Source organism: Pristiophorus japonicus, chromosome 13, assembly GCF_044704955.1.
Source record: "Pristiophorus japonicus isolate sPriJap1 chromosome 13, sPriJap1.hap1, whole genome shotgun sequence".
Taxonomy (NCBI): Eukaryota; Metazoa; Chordata; class Chondrichthyes; family Pristiophoridae; genus Pristiophorus; species Pristiophorus japonicus.
In genome coordinates, this window is record NC_091989.1 from 2,658,390 (window position 1) to 2,681,658 (window position 23,269).

The window sequence follows — 23,269 nt, forward strand, 5'->3', positions numbered from 1 at the left end:
AATCCCTGCCAAGCACTGCCAAATGTGTAGGGCCCATCAAGGACACCAACAACATTATGGAGATATCAGTGGGCTCGCCCAGTCTGCCTACTGCTACCAGGTGAGGATACCAGGTATAGTGGGAGGAGATAACTAAGGAAATAAAGTACAGAATGCATAACATAGAAACATAGAAAATAGGTGCAGGAGGAGGTCATTCGGCCCTTGGAGCCTGCACCGCCATTCAATATGATCATGGCTGATCATGCAACTTCAGTACCCCATTCCTGTTTTCTCTCCATACTACTTGATCCCTTTAGCCGTAAGGGCCACATCGAACTCCCTTTTGAACATATCTAACGAACTGGCCTCAACAACTTTCTGTGGTAGAGAATTCCACAGGTTCACCACTCTCTGGGTGAAGAAGTTTCTCCTCATTTCGGTCTAAATGGCTTACCCCTTATCCTCAGACTGTGACCCCTGGTTCTGGACTTCCCCAACATCGGGAAAAGATATGGTTCAAATAGTCTTGATTCCCAGCCACATAATCCAAGGTGAAATGATGCTAGCACTACAGAAGTATTTGGAAACACTGCAAGGTTTGTTTACACTCAGCAAGAATCTTGGCTGAACCCCAACCCCTAAACGCAGATAGACACAAAAGGTTCTCAGTTGTAACTTTCTTCAAAGGTTTCCAGTAAAGAATCTCATTGTTCTATCTTGATCATCTCTTGTTTCAATTCCTCCCCGCTGATTTAATCTGGAGGAAGCCTCATTATCCTGGCTGTCTTCTCCTCATTGAAAGAAGTCACTTTGTTAACAGGAAGGCAGCAAGAGGCGTGGATGTGAGGCATGGTGATGTCAGACACACAGCCCCCGTGTTCCCACAATGAACAGAGAAGGATTTGAAAATTAAAAAATGGTGGGTATCACAAGAGAAAGTCAAGCCAAGCTCACAGCGACTTCCTGGCTCTGGGTCAGGTACAAACGAAGGAAACACAAGTATCCCCAGGTGACATAGACCCAGTGGCCCAAAAGCTGCAGTACTGATTCCCTGACATTAGATGTCAGTGATATGCCTTCACAATCAAATCCCATCGAGTGCGCACTGCTTCTGACTTGCCTCTTTCAGAACAGTCTACGGACATATAAAAATATTGGACATGAAGAGTTCAGTTGGTCCACCCAGCCTGTCCCATACAGTCGTGATGCCTTATGCCTCATGCCTCATGATTTAGACACTCATTACCCACCATAAGGCGTGTAATCCGTGAATAAATGTGATCACTGGATAAAGAAAGTAAGCAATGTGCTTTGTATTTCCCCAGATCTTTCAATCAGATGCATTCAGGCCTTATTGGATTTCAACAATATGTACCTTGTGTACAATTTTGGTCTCATTCTGTACAGTTTTGGTCTCCTTACCTAGGGAAGGATATACTTGCCATAGAGGGAGTGCAATGAAGGATCACCAGACTGATTCCTGGGATGGGGGAGATTGTCCTATGAGGAGAGATTGAGTAGACTAGGCCTATATTCTTTAAAGTTTAGAAGAACGAGAGATGATCTCATTGAAACACACAAAATTCTTACAGGACTTTACAGGGTAGATGCAGGGAGGATGTTTCCCCCGGGCTGGGGAGTCTAGAACCAGGGGTCACAGTCTCAGGATAAGGGGTCGGCCATTTAGGACTGAGATGAGGAGAAATATTTTCACTCAGAGGGTGGAGAATCTTTGGAATTCTCTGCCCCAGAGGGCCGTGGAGGCTCAGTCATTGAGTATAATCAAGGCTGAGATCGATAGATTTTTGGATATTAAGGGAATTAGGGATATGGGGATAGTGCAGGAAAGTGGAGTTGAGGTCGAAGATCAGCCGTGATCTTATTGAATGGTGGAGCAGGCTCGAGGGGCCGAATGGCTTACTCCTCTTCTATGTTCTTACCAAAGTTTAGGTTTGAAATGTGCCCAATTTATTTCTTCTCACACTTTTCAGTCGGATGTATTGGAAAGACTGGATACAACCCAAACTCTCAACCAACCCAAAGCTGCAGATTAACCAGTTAAGACATAATAAATTGGATTAGGAGTCAGCCATTCGGCCCCTTGAGCCTGCTCCGCCATTCAATAAGACCATGGCTGATCATCGACCCTAACTCCACTTTCCCGCCCGATCCCCATATCCTCTCATTCCCCGAGACTCTAAAAATCTATCGACAGTTATGTCTGGTAGGAGCATACGGCACATAACGCAAAGGGTAGAAGAATCGAGCTATCAGCCCAGGAGCCCATCCGTTGCATCGTGCCAGTGTTGATGCTACTCCCATTCCCCACGCTAATATTTTCAGACAGAAAGCGACACATGACGGAATGGCAGTGCTGGGCTCATCATCAACAGACTGGACCCTGCACGGGGCCACCCCAGTGGATTCTGGTCCACTGCTTTCAGCACTCAGTCACAATGATCGGATATCTGACTGTCTGTCTGTCTGACTGGGCAATGGTGATGGTTGACTGCCTGATTTTAAGCACTTCTACTAAAAGTGGGACTAATTTAACAGCTCTCTCAGAGCTGGCACAGACATGATGGGCCTCATGGCCTCATTCAGTGCTGTAGGATTCTACAATTCTATGTTGTAAAGAGTGGATAAACAGTAGCAAGCACAAGGAAACAGGTAATAAACTAAACATTGCCCAACCAGCATGTTGCCTCTACAGTCGCTGGTTCATTACATTTCATCTCCTCAAGAAATTCTGCAAAGATTTCCCTGCTTCTCAAAGGCAATTTAAGCAAAATCCCAAACTATAACCTTAACCCTTCCCTGAGGAGTATTCACTACTTCATGGTTGAGTAGCATGATGCCAAGCAGTGAATTGCTTGCCATAAAGCTAGTCCACGTGCATGATTTTTGCAATTGCAAATTGGCTCAACAACTTGTATTTATATAGCGCCTTTAATATAGTGATACTCCTTTGAAGCGCCTTGGTACGTATTAGGAGCTAAAAAATTAGACATCATAAGTAGAAATTAGCGCAGGTGACCAAAAGCTTGGTCAAAGAGGGAGGTTTTAAGGAGCATCTTGAAGGAGGAGAGAGAGATAGAGAGGTGGAGAGGTTTAGAGAGGGAGTTCCAGAGCTTGGGGCCCCGGCAACAGAAGGCACGGCCACCGATGGTGGAGCGATTATAATAAGGGTTGCTCAAGAGGACAGAATTAGAGGAGTGTAGACATATCGGGGGGTTGTGGGGCTGGAGGAGATTACAGCGATAGGGAGGGGTGAGGTTATAGAAGGATTTGAAAACAAGGATGAGAATTTTGAAATCGAGGTGTTGCTTAACGAGAAGCCAATGTAGGTCAGCGAGCACAGGGGGTGATAGGTGAGCGGGACTTGGTGCGAGTTAGGACACAGGGCAGCCGAGTTTTGGATCACCTCTAGTTTACTTGGATAGAATGTGGGAGGCCAGCCAGGAGTGCATTGGAATAGTCAAGTCTAGAGGTAACAAAGGCACGGATGAGAGCTTCAGCAGCGGACATACTTAGAGTACAATCCCAGGCAGATTTCTGCTGTGAATTTTCAATGTTTTGCCTCATTCCAATTGTCCACATCAGTTCTCTAAAGCAACTACTTCTCTCCATTGGCCAGCACATGCCAGTAAGATTAGCTGTAGCAGAATGGACAGACTATGTAGAATTTACCAATATTTCGCAAAGATTCCTGGTACCTTTCCCCTGCAGAGGAGAAGAATCCCTTTCTGGACTTGTAAAATGGAAGGAAAAACTTCGGGACACAAATGAGTTTAAAGGGGCAGACGAGGCCTGCAGGGGATAAAAGGGGATGCTTTCATGGAGACCCCCCCCCCCCCGCAGTGTTTGGACTCATGGGAAAGGGAATTTAATTTGGAACTTGATGAACATTTTGGTATCCCAGAAAAAACGGTGAGGAAGATACCCAAGAACTTTACAAGTTTAAGATCTCTGAAGGAACCTTTTGGAACAGATTGCCAGGACAGAGGGTGGGACTTCACTCAGGAATTGGGTATTGGAGCTAATTCGATCTGTCTGGGAGAATGAGTCGATCGATAATAAATGCATCAAGAGCTATCAGGCTAATCACCGGAGACCATTAGTGGCATGCATGTGCAAATAGACCTATAGAAATCACGGGCCCAGCCCAACTGCCCAAGAGTTTAAACACTGCTCCAACAATGCCAACCAGTGATTTTCCACATTAACACATCAGAATCAAATTACTGCTGAATGAGTCTGCCAAATTCTGACAAAGAAGAGAGCTCAAAATTAATGAGCAGCTCCCTTGAAACAAAGAGCTGAGTCAGATTTGGTGGGAGATAAGGAAGCCTTTTTGGGGTATATCTATTCCCAGTTTTACAAGGAAAAGACACAAACAGCCAGAGGTGGGGAGTGAAGAAATGGAGTAAACATAGAAACTAGATGCAGGAGTAGGCCATTCGGCCCTTCGAGCCTGCACCGCCATTCAATGAGTTCATGGCTGAACATGCAACTTCAGTACCCCATTCCTGCTTTCTCGCCATACCCCTTGATCCCCCTAGTAGTAAGGACTACATCTAACTCCTTTTTGAATATATTTAGTGAATTGGCCTCAACAACTTTCTGTGGTAGAGAATTCTACAGGTTCACCACTCTCTAGGTGAAGAAGTTTCTCCTCATCTCGGTCCTAAATGGCTGACCCCTTATCCTTAGACTGTGATCCCTGGTTCTGGACTTCCCCAACATTGAGAACATTCTTCCTGCATCTAACCTGTCTAAACCCGTCAGAATTTTAAACATTTCTATGAGATCCCCTCTCATTCTTCTGAACTCCAGTGAATACAAGCCCAGTTGATCCAATCTTTCGTGATATGTCAGTCCCACCATCCTGGGAATCAGTCTGGTGAATCTTCGCTGCACTCCCTCAATAGCAAGAATGTTCTTCCTCACGTTAGGAGACCAAAACTGTACACAATACTCCAGGTGTGGCCTCACTAAGGCTCTGTACAACTGTGTAGTGGAGAAAACTACAAGAAATCATCAAGGACTGAACAAGGACAAGGCCCATGAAACAAAAGGTTGTCAGTGACCAAATTGACCAAAGAAACCAACTCAGCAAAAAATGAAGAATCGACATTTATTTCCACTCTACAATCTACTTCTGAATGACCACCGGGTGAGAAATTACCCAAAAAGGACAAAATAAAACTATTCCTAACCAAAGAATGTGGGTATTTACCCCATACATCCAAAACGCAACTTACCGCATCAACGGACGCACCCCAACTGAAGACTACGCAGTCCGAAGTCCTCTCCTCTGTCCGGGGTACGGCTCGCCTAGAAGGCCAAGTGCAGCGAACCCCGAAACCGCGATTCACCGGCAACTGTCAAAAGGGATTGGTGAGCATAGCCCCTGAAACCCCCCCAGAGCTATAACTTAGTTGGATAGGGGAATTGGGAGGGGGAGACTGGGATAACTTGTGTAAATGTATAAGCATTCTCCTCTTTACCCCATTTAGAGTTTAAGCTTTATTCTTTTCCCCACAGGCTGTATGTTGACAATTTATTCAATGTGTTGTACCCCTCAGTGTGTATTGGTCTGTGTGTGTTATTAAAGGTGTGCCTTTTACTTCCTTTTAAACACAATAAAGCCATACCTGTTTCCTACCTTGAAACCAATTGTCTGTCCAAGTCTGTCACAGTCCCTTCATAATTCCAGAGTCTAGAACCAAGGGTGTGGGAGCGATTCAAAACCACTCATATAAGGTCAGAAGGGAAAGGTGACCCCCCCTCGAAGACCACCCCTTACAACTACTCTGTGACGCAGTCAGCCCGTGGGATTTGGTGGTCAATAGAGGAGTCTCCAATGTTGTTTTCCCATATTTTCAATGTTCAGGTCTGCAATCTCCTACCTGCACAGTATTCCAATCTGGGACTGGAGGCAGGGACGAGATGTTTGCAGGATCAGGATTGTCAGCCTGATGATCGAAGCCGCCGATGAAGGCAGATCCTGTCCAAGGGCCACATTATTGGGTCATTTTCCTGGCCCCTGCTCAGGAACTGAGTATTCCCAGGGAGCACAGGACAAGGAAAAGCAAGGGAGAGCCACCAATCTGTGTCCCTGACCTGGAATTCCCGGAGCTTCTCTGAGGTACACCTGAAAAGAGCGGATGGAGCGATGTGAATGAAAGGGTTGCTGGACGAAGGCTGCAGATTCAGAGTTGGGTGAGAATTTGTGTTCCCTTCCGCCCAGCGATTTACACCATCGACGGCCAGAAATTCGCAATCACTGGGGTTACTGCCATTTAACTGTGTGGAGATTACAAAGAATTAATATGTAGCCAGTTAGCCATTTCTGCATCACAGTTCTATGCTAACTGCTGATACTTACAATTTAAGTAACTTAATTACTTCCTCACAGAGATATTAAAGGTGTTACCAGCCCAGGTCTGATCTCCATCTGTAAATGTCCAGTTTGTCCACATTTACTGTGAATAAAAACACATCATGTGACAAACACATGACCTGACAGCAAAATGATTTGAAATTTAGAATTAATGTAACAAATTTTGATAGTTCATCAAAACTTTAGTAAATGTAATACTTTTACAATTTGCCATTAAAATTATGGGAGTGAAACTGGGTCTCAACGTTTACAATCCTAGATTAAAATTCCTCAGAGACTTTTTGTTTTATTCGTTCTTGGGTTGTGGGCATCGCTAGTGGGGTCAGCATTTATTGCCCAATGTAAATAACAGCCAGGGTACAAAGATTGTTGTGACCATCTTTAGTGTAGCAGGAGACAAGTTCTCCGGGACCATCACTCCTCGATTCGAATCTTTACCTTAAAAGTATAGAAAGCTACACAGGGTCACGTTTCTGCCAGACATACATCACAGTTTCAGGACACATTCTGCCAGAAATACTCCTGCATCCATCAAACTGATAGCAGACGGGAGATAGGATGTCGGAAAAACTGTAAATGAAACATACTACTTCTACAGTCAGCGCAGAATCAGTTGTCATTTTCTGCTGCATGTTTTGTCGGAACTTCCCATTAATGGCTCACATTTCAATCAGTCGGCGACTCCTTTCAATTCTGCAGACGGCCCCCACGATGCTATTGTGCATTGCTGGTTATCTCTCAATGTTACCGGTGATTGCGTTCTCAGTTTGTGAAAGTTCCTGCACTGCATCCAGTTGTCACACAAAGATCCCTCGTGGTGTTCAACTGCCCCATCGTGACCGTGCAAACACAAGCTCAATCTTAAAAATCTTTGGTGAAAACTTAATTACAGAAGGGTTAAAGGAAATGTTAACCCTTTAAAGAACAAGTGACACCATTTGTTAAACTAACCACATTGGTTCCTGTTTATTCATCAGGGCAAGGAATAATCAACTGAGAAACCAGCTACTAAAGTTAAGTAGTATCACAGGATTTTGAGATCAATCTCTGAACATCAGCTTTTAGTGTCCCCTTGTGCACAGGGTATAGGGCACTCATTAAATACTAATGTGAACAATAGAATCCATGAGTGGAAAGTGGGGGTGAGATTCTGACACTACCTTGTAGAAATGATCAGCACGAAAATTGCGCACAGCAAGCTCTCACAAACAGCAATGTGATAATGACCAGACAATGTGTTTTAGTGATGCTGATTGAGGAATAAATATTGGCCAGGACGCTGGGGAGAACTCCCCTGCTCTTCTTCGAAATGGTGCCGTAGGATCTTTTGCGTTCACCTGAGGAGCAGACGGGGCCTCTCATCGGAAAAACGGCACCTCCGACAATGCGGCACTCATAGAAACACAGAAAATAGGTGCAGGAGTAGGCCATTCAGCCCTTCGAGCCTGCATCGCCATTCAATGAGATCATGGCTGATCATTCCCTCAGTACACCTTTCCTGCTTTCTCTCCATACCTCTTGATCTCTTTAGCCATAAGGGCCATATTTAATTCCCTCTTGAATATATCCAATGAACTGGCATCAACAACTCTCTGCAGCAGGGAATTCCACAGGGTAACAACTCTCAGTGAAGAAGTTTCTCCTTATCTCAGTTATAAATGGCCTGCCCCTTATCCTAAGACTGTGTCCCCTGGTTCTGGACTTCCCCAACATCGGGAACACTCTTCCCACATCTAACCTGTCCAGTCCCGTCAGAAACTTATATGTTTCTATGAGATCCCCTCTCATCCTTCTAAACTCCAATGTATAAAGGCCCAGTTGATCCAGTCTCTCCTCATATGTCAGTCCAGCCATCCCAGGAACCTTCGCTGCACTCCCTCAATAGCAAGAACGTCCTTTCTCAGATTAGGAGACCAAATCTGAACACAATATTCCAGGTGAGGCCTCACTAAGGCCCTGTACAACTGCAGTAAGACCTCCCTGCTCCTATACTCAAATCCCCTAGCTATGAAGGCCAACATACCATTTGCCTTCTTCACCACCTGCTGTACCTGCATGCCAACTTTCAATGACTGATGTACCATGACACCCAGATCACGTTGCACCTCCCCTTTTCCTAATCTGCCGCCATTCAGATAATATTCTGCCTTTGTGTTTTTACCCCCAAAGTGGATAACCTCACATTAATCCACATTATACTGCATCTGCCATGCATTTGCCCACTCACCTAACCTGTCCCAAGTCACCCTGCAGCCTCGTAGCTTCCACCTCACAGCTCACACCGCCACCCAGTCTCATGTAATCTGCAAACTTGGAGATATTATACTCAATTCCATCATTTAAATCATTAATATATATTGTAAATAGCTGGGATCCCAGCACTGAACCCTGCGGCACTCCACTAGTCACTGCCTGCCATTCTGAAAAGGACCGGTTTATCCCGACTCTCTGCTTCCTGTCTGCCAACCAGTTCTCTATCAACATAAGTACATTACCCCAATACCATGCGCTTTAATTTTGCACACCAATCTCTTATGTGGGACCTTGTCAAAAGCCTTTTGAAAGTCCAAATATGCCACTTCCACTGGTTCTCCCTTGTCCACTCTACTAGTTACATCCTCAAAGAATTCCAGAAGATTTGTCAAGCATGATTTCCCTTTCATAAATCCATGCTGACTTGGACCAATCCTGTCACTGCTTTCCAAATGTGTTGCTATTTCATCCTTAATGATTGATTCCAACATTTTCCCCACTACTGATGTCAGGCTAACCAGTCTATAATTACCCGCTTTCTCTCTCACTCCTTTTTTAAAAAGTGGTGTTACATTAGCAACCCTCCAATGCATAGAAACTGATCCAGAGTCGATAGACTATTGGAAAATGATCACCAATGCATCCACTATTTCTAGGGCCACTTCCTTAAGTACTCTGGGATGCAGACTATCAGGACCCGGGGATTTATCGGCCTTCAATCCCATCAATTTCCCGAACACAATTTCCCGCCTAATAAGGATATCCTTCAGTTCCTCCTTCTCACTAGACCCTCGGTCCACTAGTACATCAGGAATGTTACTGGTATCTTCCTTCGTGAAGACAGAACCAAAGTATTTGTTCAATTGGTCTGTCATTTCTTTGTTCCCCATTATAAATTCACCCGAATCTGACTGCAAGGGACCTACGTTTGTCTTCACCAATCTTTTTCTCTTCACATATCTATAGAAGCTTTTGCAGTCAGTTTTTATGTTCTTGGCAAGTTTCCTCTCGTACTCTATTTTCCCCCTCCTAATTAAACCCTTTGTCCTCCTCTGCTGAATTCTAAATTTCTCCCAGTCCTCAGGTTTGCTGCTTTTTCTGGCTAATTTACATACCTCTTCCTTGGATTTAACACTTTCCTTAATCTCCCTTGTTAGCCACGGTTGAGCCACCTTCCCCATTTTATTTTTACTCTCGACAGGGATGTATGATTGTTGAAGTTAACCATATGATCTTTAAAGTTTTGCCATTGTCTATCCACCGTCAACCCTTTAAGCATCATTTGCCAGTTGAATCTAGCCAATTCGCGCCTCATACTGTCAAAGTTACTTTTCCTTAAGTTCAGGACCCTAGTTTCTGAAGAATTCTACCATATTATGGTCACTCCTCCCCAAGGGGCATCGCACAACAAGATTGCTAATTAGTCCCTTCTCATTACACATCACCCAGTCCAGGATGGCCAGCTCTCTGGTTGGTTCCTTGACATATTGGTCTCGAAAACCTTCCCTAATACATTCCACGAAATCCTCCTCCACCACATTGCTACCAGTTTGGTTAGCCCAATCTATATGTAGATTAAAGTCGCCCATGATAACTGCTGTACCTTTATTGCACACATCCCTTATTGCTTGTTTGATGCTGTCCCCAACCTCACTATTACTGTTTGGTGGTCTGTACACAACTCCCACTAGCGTTTTCTGCCCTTTGGTATTCTGTAGCTCCACCCATACCGATTCCACATCATCCAAGCTAATGTCCTTCCTTACAATTGCATTAATTTTCTCTTTAACCAGCAACGCCACCCCGCGCCTCCTTTTCCTTTCTGTCCATCCTTCCTAAATGTTGAATACCCCTGGATGTTGAGTTCCCAGCCTTGTTCACCCTGGAGCCATGTCTCCGTGATGCCAATCACATCATACCCGTTAACTGCTATCTGCGCAGTTAATTCGTCCGCCTTGTTCCGAATACTCCTCGCATTGAGGCACAGAGCCTTCAGGCTCGTTTAACACACTTTGCCCCTTTAGAACTTTGCTGTAATGTGGCCATTTTTGTTTTTTGCCTTGGGTTTCTCTGCCCTCCACTTTTACTATTCTCTTTTCTATCTTTTGCTTGTGACTCCATTTTATTTCCCTCTGTCTCCCTGCATAGGTTCCCATCCCCCTGCCATATTAGTTTAACTCCTCCCCAACAGCAATAGCAAACACTACCCCAAGGACATTGGTTCCGGTCCTGCCCAGGTGCAGACCGTCCGGTTTGTACTGGTCCCACCTCCCCCAGAACCGGTTCAATGCCCCAGGAATTTGAATCCCTCCCTCCTGCACCACTCCTCAAGCCACATATTCATCTGAGCTATCCTGCGATTCCTACTCTGACTATCACGTGGCACTGGTAGCAATCCTGAGATCCTACTTTTTAATTTAACTCCTAGCTCTCTAAATTCGTCTCGTAGGACCTCATCCCATTTTTTTACCTATGTCGTTGGTACCTATATGCACCACGACAACTGGCTGTTCACCCTCCCTTTTCAGAATGTCCTGCACCTGCTCCGAGACATCCTTGACCCTTGCACCAGGGAGGCAACATACCATCCTGGAGTCTTGGTTGCGGCCGCAGAAACACCTATCTATTCCACTTACTATCGAATCCCCTATCACTATAGCTCTTCCACTCTTTTTCCTGCCCTCCTGTGCAGCAGAGCCACTCACGGTGCCATGAAATTGGCTGCTGCTGTCCTCCCCTGATGAGTCATCCCCCCCAACAGTACTCAAAGCGGTGTTTCTGTTTTGCAGGGGGATGACCGCAGAGGATCCCTGCACTACCTTCCTTGCACTACTCTTCCTGTTGGTCTTCCATTCCCTATCTGGCTGTGTCCTCTTTACCTGCAGTCAGACCAACTCACTAAACACGCTAGTCACGTCATTCTCAGCATCGTGCATGCTCAAGAGTTCATCCACCCGCAGCTCCAGTTCCGCAACGCGGTCAGTCAGGAGCTGGAGGTGGATACACTTCCCGCACACGTAGTCGTCAGGGACACCGGAAGTGTCCCTGACTTCCCACATAGTACAGGAGGAGCATAACACATGTCCGAGCTCTCCTGCCATGACTTAACCCTTAGATAAACTTAAATTGGCAACAATGCTAAAGGTTACTTACTGATATAGGAGTGTCAGCCTAGATTTTGTGCTCAAGTCCCTGGAGGGGACACCACAACCTTCTGACTCAGAGGCCAGTGTGCTACCCATTGAGCTACAGCTGACTCAAATGTATTATTGAAAATACTCACAGTTCAACCTACAAAATGTAACCATCCAGGGACGTTAGTGTTTAACATCTATTCCAAGGTTAAATTGTTCCAGGGCATAAATCTCAAAACTAGTTTCCTGTTGAATTAAATTGAGTTGTTCCACTCATATCGCCACCATAATCCCTTCCCCAATCAGGGCATTCAGAGTAGTTCTGAGGCGTAGGTACCTGATTAAACAGAAAGCTGCAATTATTCCCATTTCTCGTTTCAGGATTCTTTGGACCATTTTTCCATAGAAAGGATTTGTTCATTGTTATTTTAAATGTTGTGTTTTAAAAGCATATTAATGTAAGTTTTTTAAAAAATGGAGTTCTCTGAGTCAATAGCTAATTAAGATATCATGAACCAGTCTGGATATTGTTTCCTCATAAACTGCAATAGAAAATGATTCATTCTCCAGCATTTATTGCCCATCCCTAGTTACCCTGAGCATGGTGGGAGGCCACATCAAAGGGCAGCTATAACTCAACCACATTGCTGTGGGTCTGGAGACACACATAGGCCAGACCGGGTAAGGGCAGAAGATTTCCTTCCCAAATGGACATTGGTGAACCAGGTGGCTTTTTAGACAATCTGATACTAGCTTTTTAATTTCTAGATTTTGTAAACTGGATTCAAATGATGAAACTGCCACTGTGGGATCTGAACTAATAAAAAGCAATTCGATGACTTGTCTCTGTAACTACTGTAGTCAGTCACCTGAGAACTCACTTTTAGATTGGCAGCAAATCTTCCTCGATGTGGAGGAACTGCCGAAGATGATGAGTAGATACTACACACCCATTACGTTGGAAGGTTTTTGATCTCTTCCCAATTGTGAACCTACAGAAAATGACGCACCTAAAAGGCAGCCTGGCTTTGAAAGGAGGAAGCTGAGAGGCAGCAAAGTGACTTTGATCATAACCAGTGCACGGTACATTCACTCTACTGTGGAATCAACATCATCATCGTCCTCGGCAGGCCCTTGAAGCTTCCACACCAAAAAGGGATGAGTTCACAGGTGTTTCAATGAAGGACGTAATATTCCAGATCCCGAACTACACGTTGAAGGATGGAAGATGCCTGTGCGTGGATTTTTTAACATGGGTGGCTAGTGCACACCAACCACCACATGGACTTGACAGAGCTGGGTCTTGGTCCAGTGGCAATGATTAACCAAGATGACTGGAGACCAGCTCTGCTGCACAGACCCAGTGCGCACACATATCGCAGTGTGGGCTGGTCCGTGCTGCCCCTGGGCCCTCGCCTCTTCTGGGCCCTGAAAATTTGGCAGATGGAGTATAATGTGGGAAAATGTGAGGTCATCCACCCTGTGGAAGAAAGAAAGAAAGACTGGCGTGTTTCAGCCAATGAAGTACTTCTGAAGTGTAGTCATTGTTGTAATGTAGGAAACGCAGCAGCCAATTTGCGCACAGCAAGCTTCCACAAACAGCAACGTGATAATGACCAGATAATCTGTTCTCTTTAGTGATGTTGATTGAGGGATAAATATTGGCCAGGACACTGGGGAGAAATCCCCTGCTCTACTTTGAAATAGGGCCATGGGATCTTTTATGTCCACAAGAGGGCAGAGAGAAACACGGGTTTAACATCTCATGCGAAGAACGGCACTTCAGACAGTGCAGCACTCTCTCAGTACTGCCCCTCCAACAGTGCGGCACTCCCTCAGTATTGCACTGAAGTGCCAGCCTGGATTATATGCACAAGTCTCTGGAGTGGGATTATGAACCCACAACCTCCTGACTCAGAGGCGAGGGTGGTGCCCACTGAGTCATGGCTGACACGATAAAGCATCTTTACCATTTAAACCAAGTCTTGCCTCATCTAAAGTGAACTCATTCCTGCTTCAGAGAGATTGAAGAAATGCACATGCAAACATAGAACCATAGAACGGTTACAGCACAGAAGGAGGCCATTCGGCCCGTCGAGCCCGTGCCGGCTCTCTGCCAGAGCACCTCAGCCAGTCCCCCTCCCCCGCCCTTTCCCCGTTGCCCTGCAATTGTTTTTCTTCCAGGTAATTATCCAACTCCCTTTTGAAAGCCACGATTGAGTCTGCCTCCACCACCCTCTCAGGCAGCGCATTCCAGATCCTAACCACTCGCTGCGTAAAAACGTTTTTCCTCGTGTCGCCTTTGGTTCTTCTGCCGTTCTGGTCCCACCATGAAGCTAAATTGAAGACAGTGGGAATCCCGATGAAAGTAAAATGCTCCCCCCACCTACGGGAGTGACCAACACCACTGACCCAAAGAAGTATCTGCAATACACCCAAGTTCAATGACAGCCAAGCACCTGATTGATGTGAGCTCAATGATAAATGGAACTGATTTTGAACTTGTTCCAAGGAAATTAAATTTTTTTTTGGCAAGTTAGAGAAATAAAAGTGGATGTGTCTTTGAGCAAATAAACCCGAGGACAGCAGGAGAGGTTCTCTGACCTTCCTTATATTTTTGTTCAAATCATCCAAGTTGAGAAGGAAGATGTGATCCTTGGCTCCGAGAAGCAGTTTCCCTCTCTCCTCATCGAGCAGCAGGGTCTGGAAATCGAATCCCTCGGCAGAGCCCAGGAACGGAGTGCAGCTGTTGGAGACCAGCAACTCTGTGGGAACAGAACAAAAATCCTCATGTTATTTAAAATGTTTTTACATCCCCTCCGTTGTTTCTTTTACAAATACCATCCCACAGCATGTTCATAGTCGGTACATCCCAAGCACGAATAGTCCGCTGGAAACAACATTGCCACTCAGCAATATCCATCTTGAAGGCATATTACACATATGCTGTGAATTTTGAATATTTCGCTCTACATTTAGAAGTTTCTATTTGAACTTTTCAGCAACAGCCTCGTGGACATCATACGAAAGGCCTGCCATTTCAAGGTACTGTCGTGTTTCTATAATAATTTTAAATGGTTACCTCTTCTTTCTTTTGCTGGATAATGCCGCGTAATAATGTCCAGCGAAAGGTATTCTGATTGACCTTAGCTTTAAGCATGCCTTACAACAGCACATTTTACCAACTGCTGGAAACCAGGGAGATATCACAAGGAACCCAAATCCTGCTGGAACTCCAGTGTGTCATGTATCCTACATGGCTATGATCACAAGGTGTGCCACCAGAGGGCACAGCAGTGGGAGACACGTAGGTTACCTGTACAGGTGTGCCTGGCCTAGTATAAAAGGCAGGCCACCAGGTGTGATCCTCACTCTGGAGTTAACTAATAAAAGGACTAAGGTCACTACAGTTCAAGTACAGCACACTGCCTCGTGGAGTCATTGTTCGAGCATCTAAGGACACAACAACTGGCGACGAGATTATGAACTTTCATGCAGAAATGACTACCTTTGGTACGTTGCAGAAGTTCGCCGATGGTGATGATTGGGACGGCCTTGTGGAGAGGCTAGAACACTTTTTACAATAAACGACCTGGCAGGAGATGATCCGGCCACACTGGCTGATAAACGTCACGCTATCCTGCTAACCAGTTGTGGGCCCAACGTCTATGGCCTCATCAGGGGCTTGCTAGCACCAACGAAGACAATGACCAAGTCATACAAGGTGCTTGTAACCCTGATCCAGGAGCAACTCAAGCCCCAAGGAGAGCATCCTCACAGCCAGACACCAGTTCAATACCCACCGACGGCCCGAAGGCCAGGAATTCGCCATGAGGGCCTTCTTCACAAGATACTGCTGGCGGATACCACAGTCACACTGCAGAAGGCCATCTCTGTGAGCCAGTCATTCATGACCTCGACCTGCGGCTCTAAGCAGATATCTCATCCTCAGGACTCAAACCCAGCAGGTACTGTGCACAGAGTGGCGCCGTTCAGGAGCTGGACTGTAGAACGTGAATCCTCTCAGGTGAGAGAGACTAGGCCCAGAGTCTGCCGAGGGAGGCTAATCGAGTAGCACCATGCTGGCATTGTAGAGGAAATCACAGGGCTCACCAGTGCCGTTTTAAAGACTATGTAAAGGCTGCAGCACAAAGGGCCAACTCCAGCGAATGTGTAAGAGCAATAGGACTCACTGTATCGATGAGGAGTCCGCAGATGGCCATGAATCCAGCATGGATTATGAATTGTTGAACAGAGGCAGCCCAGTCCCACGGCAAGGTACACAACATGTTTACCTGCACCACCGAGTGCTCCCCGCTGAAGATGGAAGTCGAGATAGAGGGCAGTCCAGTCTTCATAGTCGTGGACACGGGGGCGAGCCAGTCAGCGATGAATCAAGGAGCCTTTGAGAGGCTATGGAACAATCTGGGTGACCGACCAGAGTTGGCCCCAGTTCAGGCAAAGCTGCGCACTTACACCAATGAAATCATCCCAGTCGTTGGTAGTGTGAATGTAAAGGTACTCCATGATGGTGTGGTGCACAAGTTACCTCTGTGGATTGTTGCAGGTGATGAACCAACGCTGCTCGGCAGAAGGTGGATGGGGAAGATCCGTTGGAAGTGGGACGACTTCATCCCTCCAGCGATCGAAGCCCTCTGCGCTCAGAGGCAAAGCAAGCCCCCACCTGAGGGTGGACCCAGCACCAATGAGCTGACCAGCACAACACCCGAGACACAGACCGCTCAGCACAACTGCATGGAGATGACCCAGCTGAGACGACCCAAACTCACCTTCCAGTTTCCAGTGGCAGGACTCAGGAGGGAGAAAATCGGATCCAGCAGCGACTTCCCAACTGCGGAGGCAGAACCCGGGGAGAAGAGGATCACCGCAGTCGACATCGTGGACGAAGAAAAGATGGCCGCGGCCAGACCACGAGGTGATGCGCTGAAGATAAAGGTGGCCGCGGCCAGACCATGAGGTGCAGCGCTGATGGAGCAACACATGGCACCAAACGGAGAAGCGGATTGGGGTAAAGCAAGCAAGGCTCTCTTAAAGGAGGCCTGCAACCTACTACAATTAAAGGGACAGTTCCACACATTTAAGCAATGTAACAGTAATTGTAAGTTAGAGACTAAAGGGGTAACGGATTATGTCAAATGTGTAACTGATAATCAGAATTGTATACATGCAACCAGCAAGGAAAAGTCGCGCGATCGTGATCGGACCCCCAGAGTGTCCATCATAAGGAAAAGCTGTGCGATGCAGGATTCTCACTGCACGCAGCCAATGCAGCGGGCAGACACCCATCGGGTGCACACAGGTCCAGCGAGCTACCCAGTGCTGTAGCCTGCGTCCCGGGGACAAGAGTCATGCACCATGAAGTGTGGCCACAAGCAGCCAACACACACGAGCCGCGAAGTAAGCGACCACAGCAGGGCAACGGTGGTGATACCATTCCTGGGCCAGCCCCATCTCTCAGGCAACTGATGGCACCAACGGCCACGAGCCTGAAGGAGCAGACTGCACCAAGGCCACACCCCTAGATGTAGGGTCACCTGCCACTGTTCCCCCAGAGGATGTAACTAGTAGAGTGGACAAGGGAGAACCAGTGGATGTGGTATATTTGAACTTTCAAAAGGCTTTTGACAAGATTCCACACAAGGTGTGCAAAATTAAGACACATGGTATTAGGGGTAATGTTTGACGTGGATAGAAAACTGATTGGCAGACAGGAAGCAGAGAGTCGGAATAAACGGGTCCTTTTCAGAATGGCAGGCAGTGACCAGTGGGGTGCCACAGAGTTCAGTGCTGGGACCCCAGCTCTTTACAATACACATCAATAATTTAGATGAAGGAATTGAATGTAATATCTCCAAATTAGCAAATTACACTAAGCTGAATGGCGATGTGAGCTGTGAGGAGGATGCTAAGAGGCTGCAGGGTGACTTGGACAGGTTAGGTGAGTGGGCAAATGCATGGCAGATGCAGTATAATGTGGATAAATGTGAGGTTATTCACTTTGGTGGTAAAAACAGGAAGACAGAATATTATCTGAACGGTGACAGATAAGGAAAAGGGGAGGTGCAACGAGACCTGGGTGTCATGGTATATCAGTCATTGAAAGTTGGCATGCAGGTACAACAAGTAGTGAAGAAGGCAAATGGCATGTTGGCCTTCATAGCTAGAGGATTTGAGTATAGGAGCAGGGAGGTCTTACTGCAGTTGTATAGAGCCTTGGTGAGGCCACACCTAGAATATTGTGTTCAGTTTTGGTCTCCTAATCTAAGGAAGGACATTCTTGCTATTGAGGGAGTGCAGCGAAGATTCACCAGACTGAGTCCCAGGATGGCAGGAATGACATATGAGGAGAGGCTAGATCAACTCGGCTTGTATCCACCGGAGTTTAGAAAAATGTGAGGGGATCTCATAGAAACATATAAAATTCTGAAGGGATTGGACAGGTCAGGAGGCAGGAAGAATGTTCCCGTTGCTGGAGAGTTCGAGAACCAGGGGTCACAGTCTAAGAAGAAGGGGCAAGCCATTTAGGACCGAGATGAGGAGAAACTTCTTCACTCAGAGAGTGGTTAACCTGTGGAATTCTCTACTGCAGAAAGTTGTTGAGGCCAGTTCGTTAGATATATTCAAGAGGGAGTTAGATATGGTCCTTACGGCTAAAGGGATCAAGGGGTATGCAGAGAAAGCAGGAAAGGGGTACTGAGGGAATGATCAGCCATGATCTTATTGAATGGCGATGCAGGCTCGAAGGGCCGAATGGCCTACTCCTGCACCTATTTTCTATGTTTCTATAAAACAAGCACCAGCCAGGATTTCAAACGAAGCGATGCTCAGGCCAGCGAGTCAGCATTTCCCGGTGCTAGACAACAGCTCCTCAGGGAGCAGCTGAGACCCAGGGCGTAAAGGAAGGACTGGGGGGGCGGGCCACCGATGTCTCTGAACCTGCCTGACGCTAGGGACCACGGCAACAGCCCCGAGAGCAGGCTACGTGAGCCAACCGGCTCCCCACTGTCGGCACCAGGCACTGAAAATAGGTGCAGGAGCAGGCCATTCGGCCCTTCGAGCCTGCACCACCATTCAATAAGATCATGGCTGATCATTCCCTCAGTACCCCTTTCCTGCTTTCTCTCCATACCCTTGACCCCCTTAGCCGTAACGGCCATATCTAACTCCCTTTTGAATATATCTAACGTACTGGCATCAACAACTTTCTGCAATGGAAAATTCCACAGGTTAACAACTCTCTGAGTGAAGAAGTTTCTCCTCATCTCGGTCCTAAATGGCTTATCCCTTATCCTTAGACTGTGACCCCTGGTTCTGGAACTCTCCAGCAACGGGAACATTCTTCCTGCCTCTAACCGCCACCAGACTGCAGGGAGACCACCCAGCAGCTCCCGGAACTAACTCGTCCTCACACACTGGTCACCGCATCGACAAGGCATCTAACGCTCGTCGTACCACGGAACCACAAAGAAAACCGCAAAACCCACCTGCCTGAACTTGAATGTACATGAATGTTGGGAGCCCCCGCCACACCAATATGGGAAAGTGGGGGTGGGGGGCCGGGTGGGGGGGGGGGGGGGGGGGGGAGAATGGAGTGGTCAGGAACACACACAAACAGCAACCACCAGCACGCTACTGCACCCACTACCCACCCAAGGTTGAGCCGGCCCGCCAGAGGTCTACCAGACAGAACCCACAGAGCTAAGCCCAGAGCACAGTTAATGCAGGGGCAATTTGCACTGAGGGTTCAGGGGGGAGTGATGTCATGTATCTTACATGGCTACTGTTGGTACCATCTTAAGGTGTGCCACCAGAGGGCAAAGCAGTGAGAGACTCGTAGGTTACCTGTACAGGTGTGCCTGGCCTAGTATAAAAGGCAGGCCACCAGGTGTGATCCTCACTCTGGAGTTAACTAATAAAGGACTAAGGTCACTACAGTTCAAGTACAACACATTGCCTCGTGGAGTCATTGTCAGAGCATCTAAGGACACAATACAGTGTTTCATTAAGTATTTGGCAATTGATGTATTTACATCTATAACCGTGCAGTCTTCAAATCACATTCTAATTTGTGACATATGATGTTACCATGTCATCGGAGTACAGTTAATTCATCTTAAGTTGAAATCAGTTCATTAAATTTCAGGATAATTACATTTTCTTGTGCAAGGACAAGAATTATCAGAAGTAGATTGTGTTTCTCACTTACTGGCCTGCTCAAAATTCAAAGGAAACTCTGGCATCTCTCAAAAGTAAAAGTGATCTCCGAAACATAGACAAACTCAATTGAAATAAATTGATTAAGTTGTGATAAAACAATCAACAAACGTTCTGTATTGTGAACCTAAGCAACAGTGGTGAACTCAATCATATTGTTTTGCTATTGAATCCATTGGTCCAATGTAACACAGAAATATTATACCTTGCTCAAGTGAGTTTGCAATTGCACTCCGATGGTGTGGTCACATCAATGTAAAAAATACCAATCCCTTGATTTCATTGAATATGTTTTGAATCAAACCCTTTCCTTGAGCTTATTGTGTTAAAATAGTAATAACATTGTGGCGTACAGATGGAAAGCAACACAAAGAAAAGAGATATTTAATACAGATTGCAAAGTCAAACCATAGGGTGATGTTTCTTCTACTTTCCAAGTATTAACTCAGTCTAGTTCTCTACAAGGCGGCAAAATAATTTGATCAATGTGAGATTGGATCTCCAACGAACTCCTGTGGTTAGATAAAACTGCATAGCTGGAGTCACACACACATCTGCTTGGCTTGTTGGAGTTGGACCATAGATATCAAGTTTGTGGAGTGAAACCTTGAACTTTAGAAGTCCTGGTTTCTCCCACACACTCAGGATAACTCATTCCAATCCTGAATGCACAACAGTTAACACAGCAGAAGAATTGCCCTCCACTGTTAGCGTTGTGTTACTTTATGCCAATCATTTCACATGATGATTTAATGCCACTTTCCTTAACTTTTAATTCATTCGAATAAGCAGTGATTTTCTTGGTATCGGTTCAGCACTGTTTAGCCAGCTAAGTTTCTTGTTAATAATGAATAATGAGAACTATTTCATGAACTCCATTGGCTGGTTGCTAAGGACCAATGAAAGTCCAAAGTGCAAATATATGAAAACTAATTAAACAGAGTCAGATAAAATATTAATGTTCTAATAGTAATGGAGTTGCTTTGCAATATCAACATTTCAACACCCTCCCTCCTCCAGGAGCAAGACTTTGGCCCATAAATCCCTCCACTTAGCGAGATTAATGCACATACGTTTGCCTCGCAACACCCACACTGACTAAGACTTCAAGCCTGCCAACCTTCCCCTTTCCCTTCCCCTCCATTGGGCAGGATTCTGTGGTCAGGATCCTCTCACCGAACAAGATCTCCCCCCCCCCCCCCACCCCCCACCTCCAAAGAATTCTGACCCTCACCCTAATTCTCATTGAATTAATTTCAGAATTTCAGCCCTCAAATCCCGCTCTCCCTTCTGAGCAAGGTTGGTTTTGGCCCTAACTACCCCTAGATCGCATTTTCACCCTCACCCTTTACCCCCCCACCCCACCCCTGTGCCATCACCACCGAGCAGAATTATTGCTTCAACCCCATCCTAAAGCATAAGATGTCAATCCTTCACCCCAGCTCGCTGCATTTCCCCACCGACTGACCATAATCTCTTCCCCCAGGACCCTACTGGCTGCATTGTCCATCACAGACTAATGTACCCACTTTAATTCCCCTTCTACAGTAACACCCCAAACTCTATTTCCCATCTGCAACACCATCATCATCATCAGCATAGACAGTCCCCCAAAAATCGAGGAAGACTTGTCTCCACTCCAAAAGTGAGTTCTCAGGTGACTGTACTGTGCAATACGAGAGCCACAGACTCTGTCACAGGTGGGACAGACAGTGGTTGAGGGAAGGGGAGGGTGGGACTGGTTTGCCGCATGCTCCTTCCGCTGCCTGCGCTTGCTTTCTGCATGCTCTCGGCGACGAGACTCGAGGTGCTCAGCGCCCTCCTGGATACTCTTCCTCCACTTAGGGCGGTCTTTGGCCAGGGATTCCCAGGTGTCGGTGGGGATGTTGCATTTTATCAGTGAGGCTTTGAGGATGTCCTTGTAACGTTTCCTCTGCCCACCTATAACACCATGCCCCCAAGGATAGTAGGCTGTACCATGCCTCAATCCCTGATCGGATTTCCTCTCCTCATCACTCTTTTCCTTGTCCCCTCCTCTGTCCCCTTTTTTCAAACAGTTTTTGTGTCCCTGTCCCACCTCCCATGCCCCTCCCCTCACCACACTGTTTCCCTTATCCCCACCTACTAACCCGGATTAAAATTCTTAACTACCTATGAGCAATGCCACGGGAGATCGACGAGGAGTTAATTCAATCTGTTTAGTGTGTCAGCGGGATATTAAACAATTACTTTTAAATCGACAAACATCAAAATCGATAGGAAAACAAATCTTCAGCTATAAAATACTAAACAGTAAAGATTTGAGCTTGTAGTGTATGGAATGTTCCTGTGGGGTTTTATGGAAAGCGGAGAAGGTCACTTCCACTCCGAGGTCGACACCTGGGATTGATTCACTGCCAAGACCTGGTCACACAACGGGTTACAGCAGAAAATGCGCTCCTGCATAGAACTCCCAGATCCAGAATCCACTTTCCTTTTTAGAAGAGCTTGGGATCTATCATTTTCTGAAATGAGCTTTTGTTCTATTGTCAAATGATGTTATAGTCAATAAATCATTGCTGAATAATGCTCGGGGTCAGCAGGTTATCAGTGTGTCTGATCGCTGGTCGGCAACATCCCACAGTATGGAAGACATGGTTGCTTTTTCTGATGAAGCAGTAGCAGTTTGTTCACCTGCCAATCCACCCCAGGAGTCCAGCTTGCACTACAGCCATGCCTTTCCACGTAAATGAGTTGCAGCAAGTTAGCTGCTGCAGTTTTCCTTGCATATCACCCACCACACCTCCTGGAGGGAGCATCAAACTATTGCAGAGGTTTCAGCGGGCTCCCTATTGTGTCTCTATCACTGTGAGTCACTCTGCCTTCAGCTTGTTGCCAATGCTGATCGACAGATCCGAGTGACAGGAGTGGCGGGAATTATAGCCACCGCCGTTTGAAAGGTAGGCAGGTATTCCAGTCCCTGCCTTATCACAGGTTTAACATTATCCATCCCTTCAACTGGACTATTGTCTTGTATCTGACACGGGGTATCGGGTATTCTATATGAGCTCAGATAAGGTTAACCAGTAGAGCAGTGAGTACAATACCCGCTTCCCTTCCCAATGATTGTGGATATAAGGTTTCCTGTCACTTGTTTGGGCCTGTCCATCAGCATTGGCAACTGTCAGAGCAAAGCACGGCAGCTCAAATCCATGTTAGCTGATGCTGAGCCATCAGGTGTTATACGTGTACGTTCCAGTGAATGTCTTGTGCTGTCACT

The 23,269-nt window shown here is 46.3% G+C and overlaps 1 protein-coding gene across 2 annotated transcripts in view; it reads right to left on the reverse strand.

The window, feature by feature from the left end:
- sema3d (sema domain, immunoglobulin domain (Ig), short basic domain, secreted, (semaphorin) 3D) overlaps positions 1–23,269 on the reverse strand; it is a 337,849-nt gene that overhangs the window by 198,075 nt on the left and 116,505 nt on the right. For both annotated transcript variants that reach the window (XM_070897059.1, XM_070897058.1), the window contains exon 3: positions 14,380–14,540. In XM_070897059.1, the coding sequence (XP_070753160.1) occupies positions 14,380–14,540 (161 nt within the window). The remainder of the gene's footprint in view (positions 1–14,379; positions 14,541–23,269) is intronic.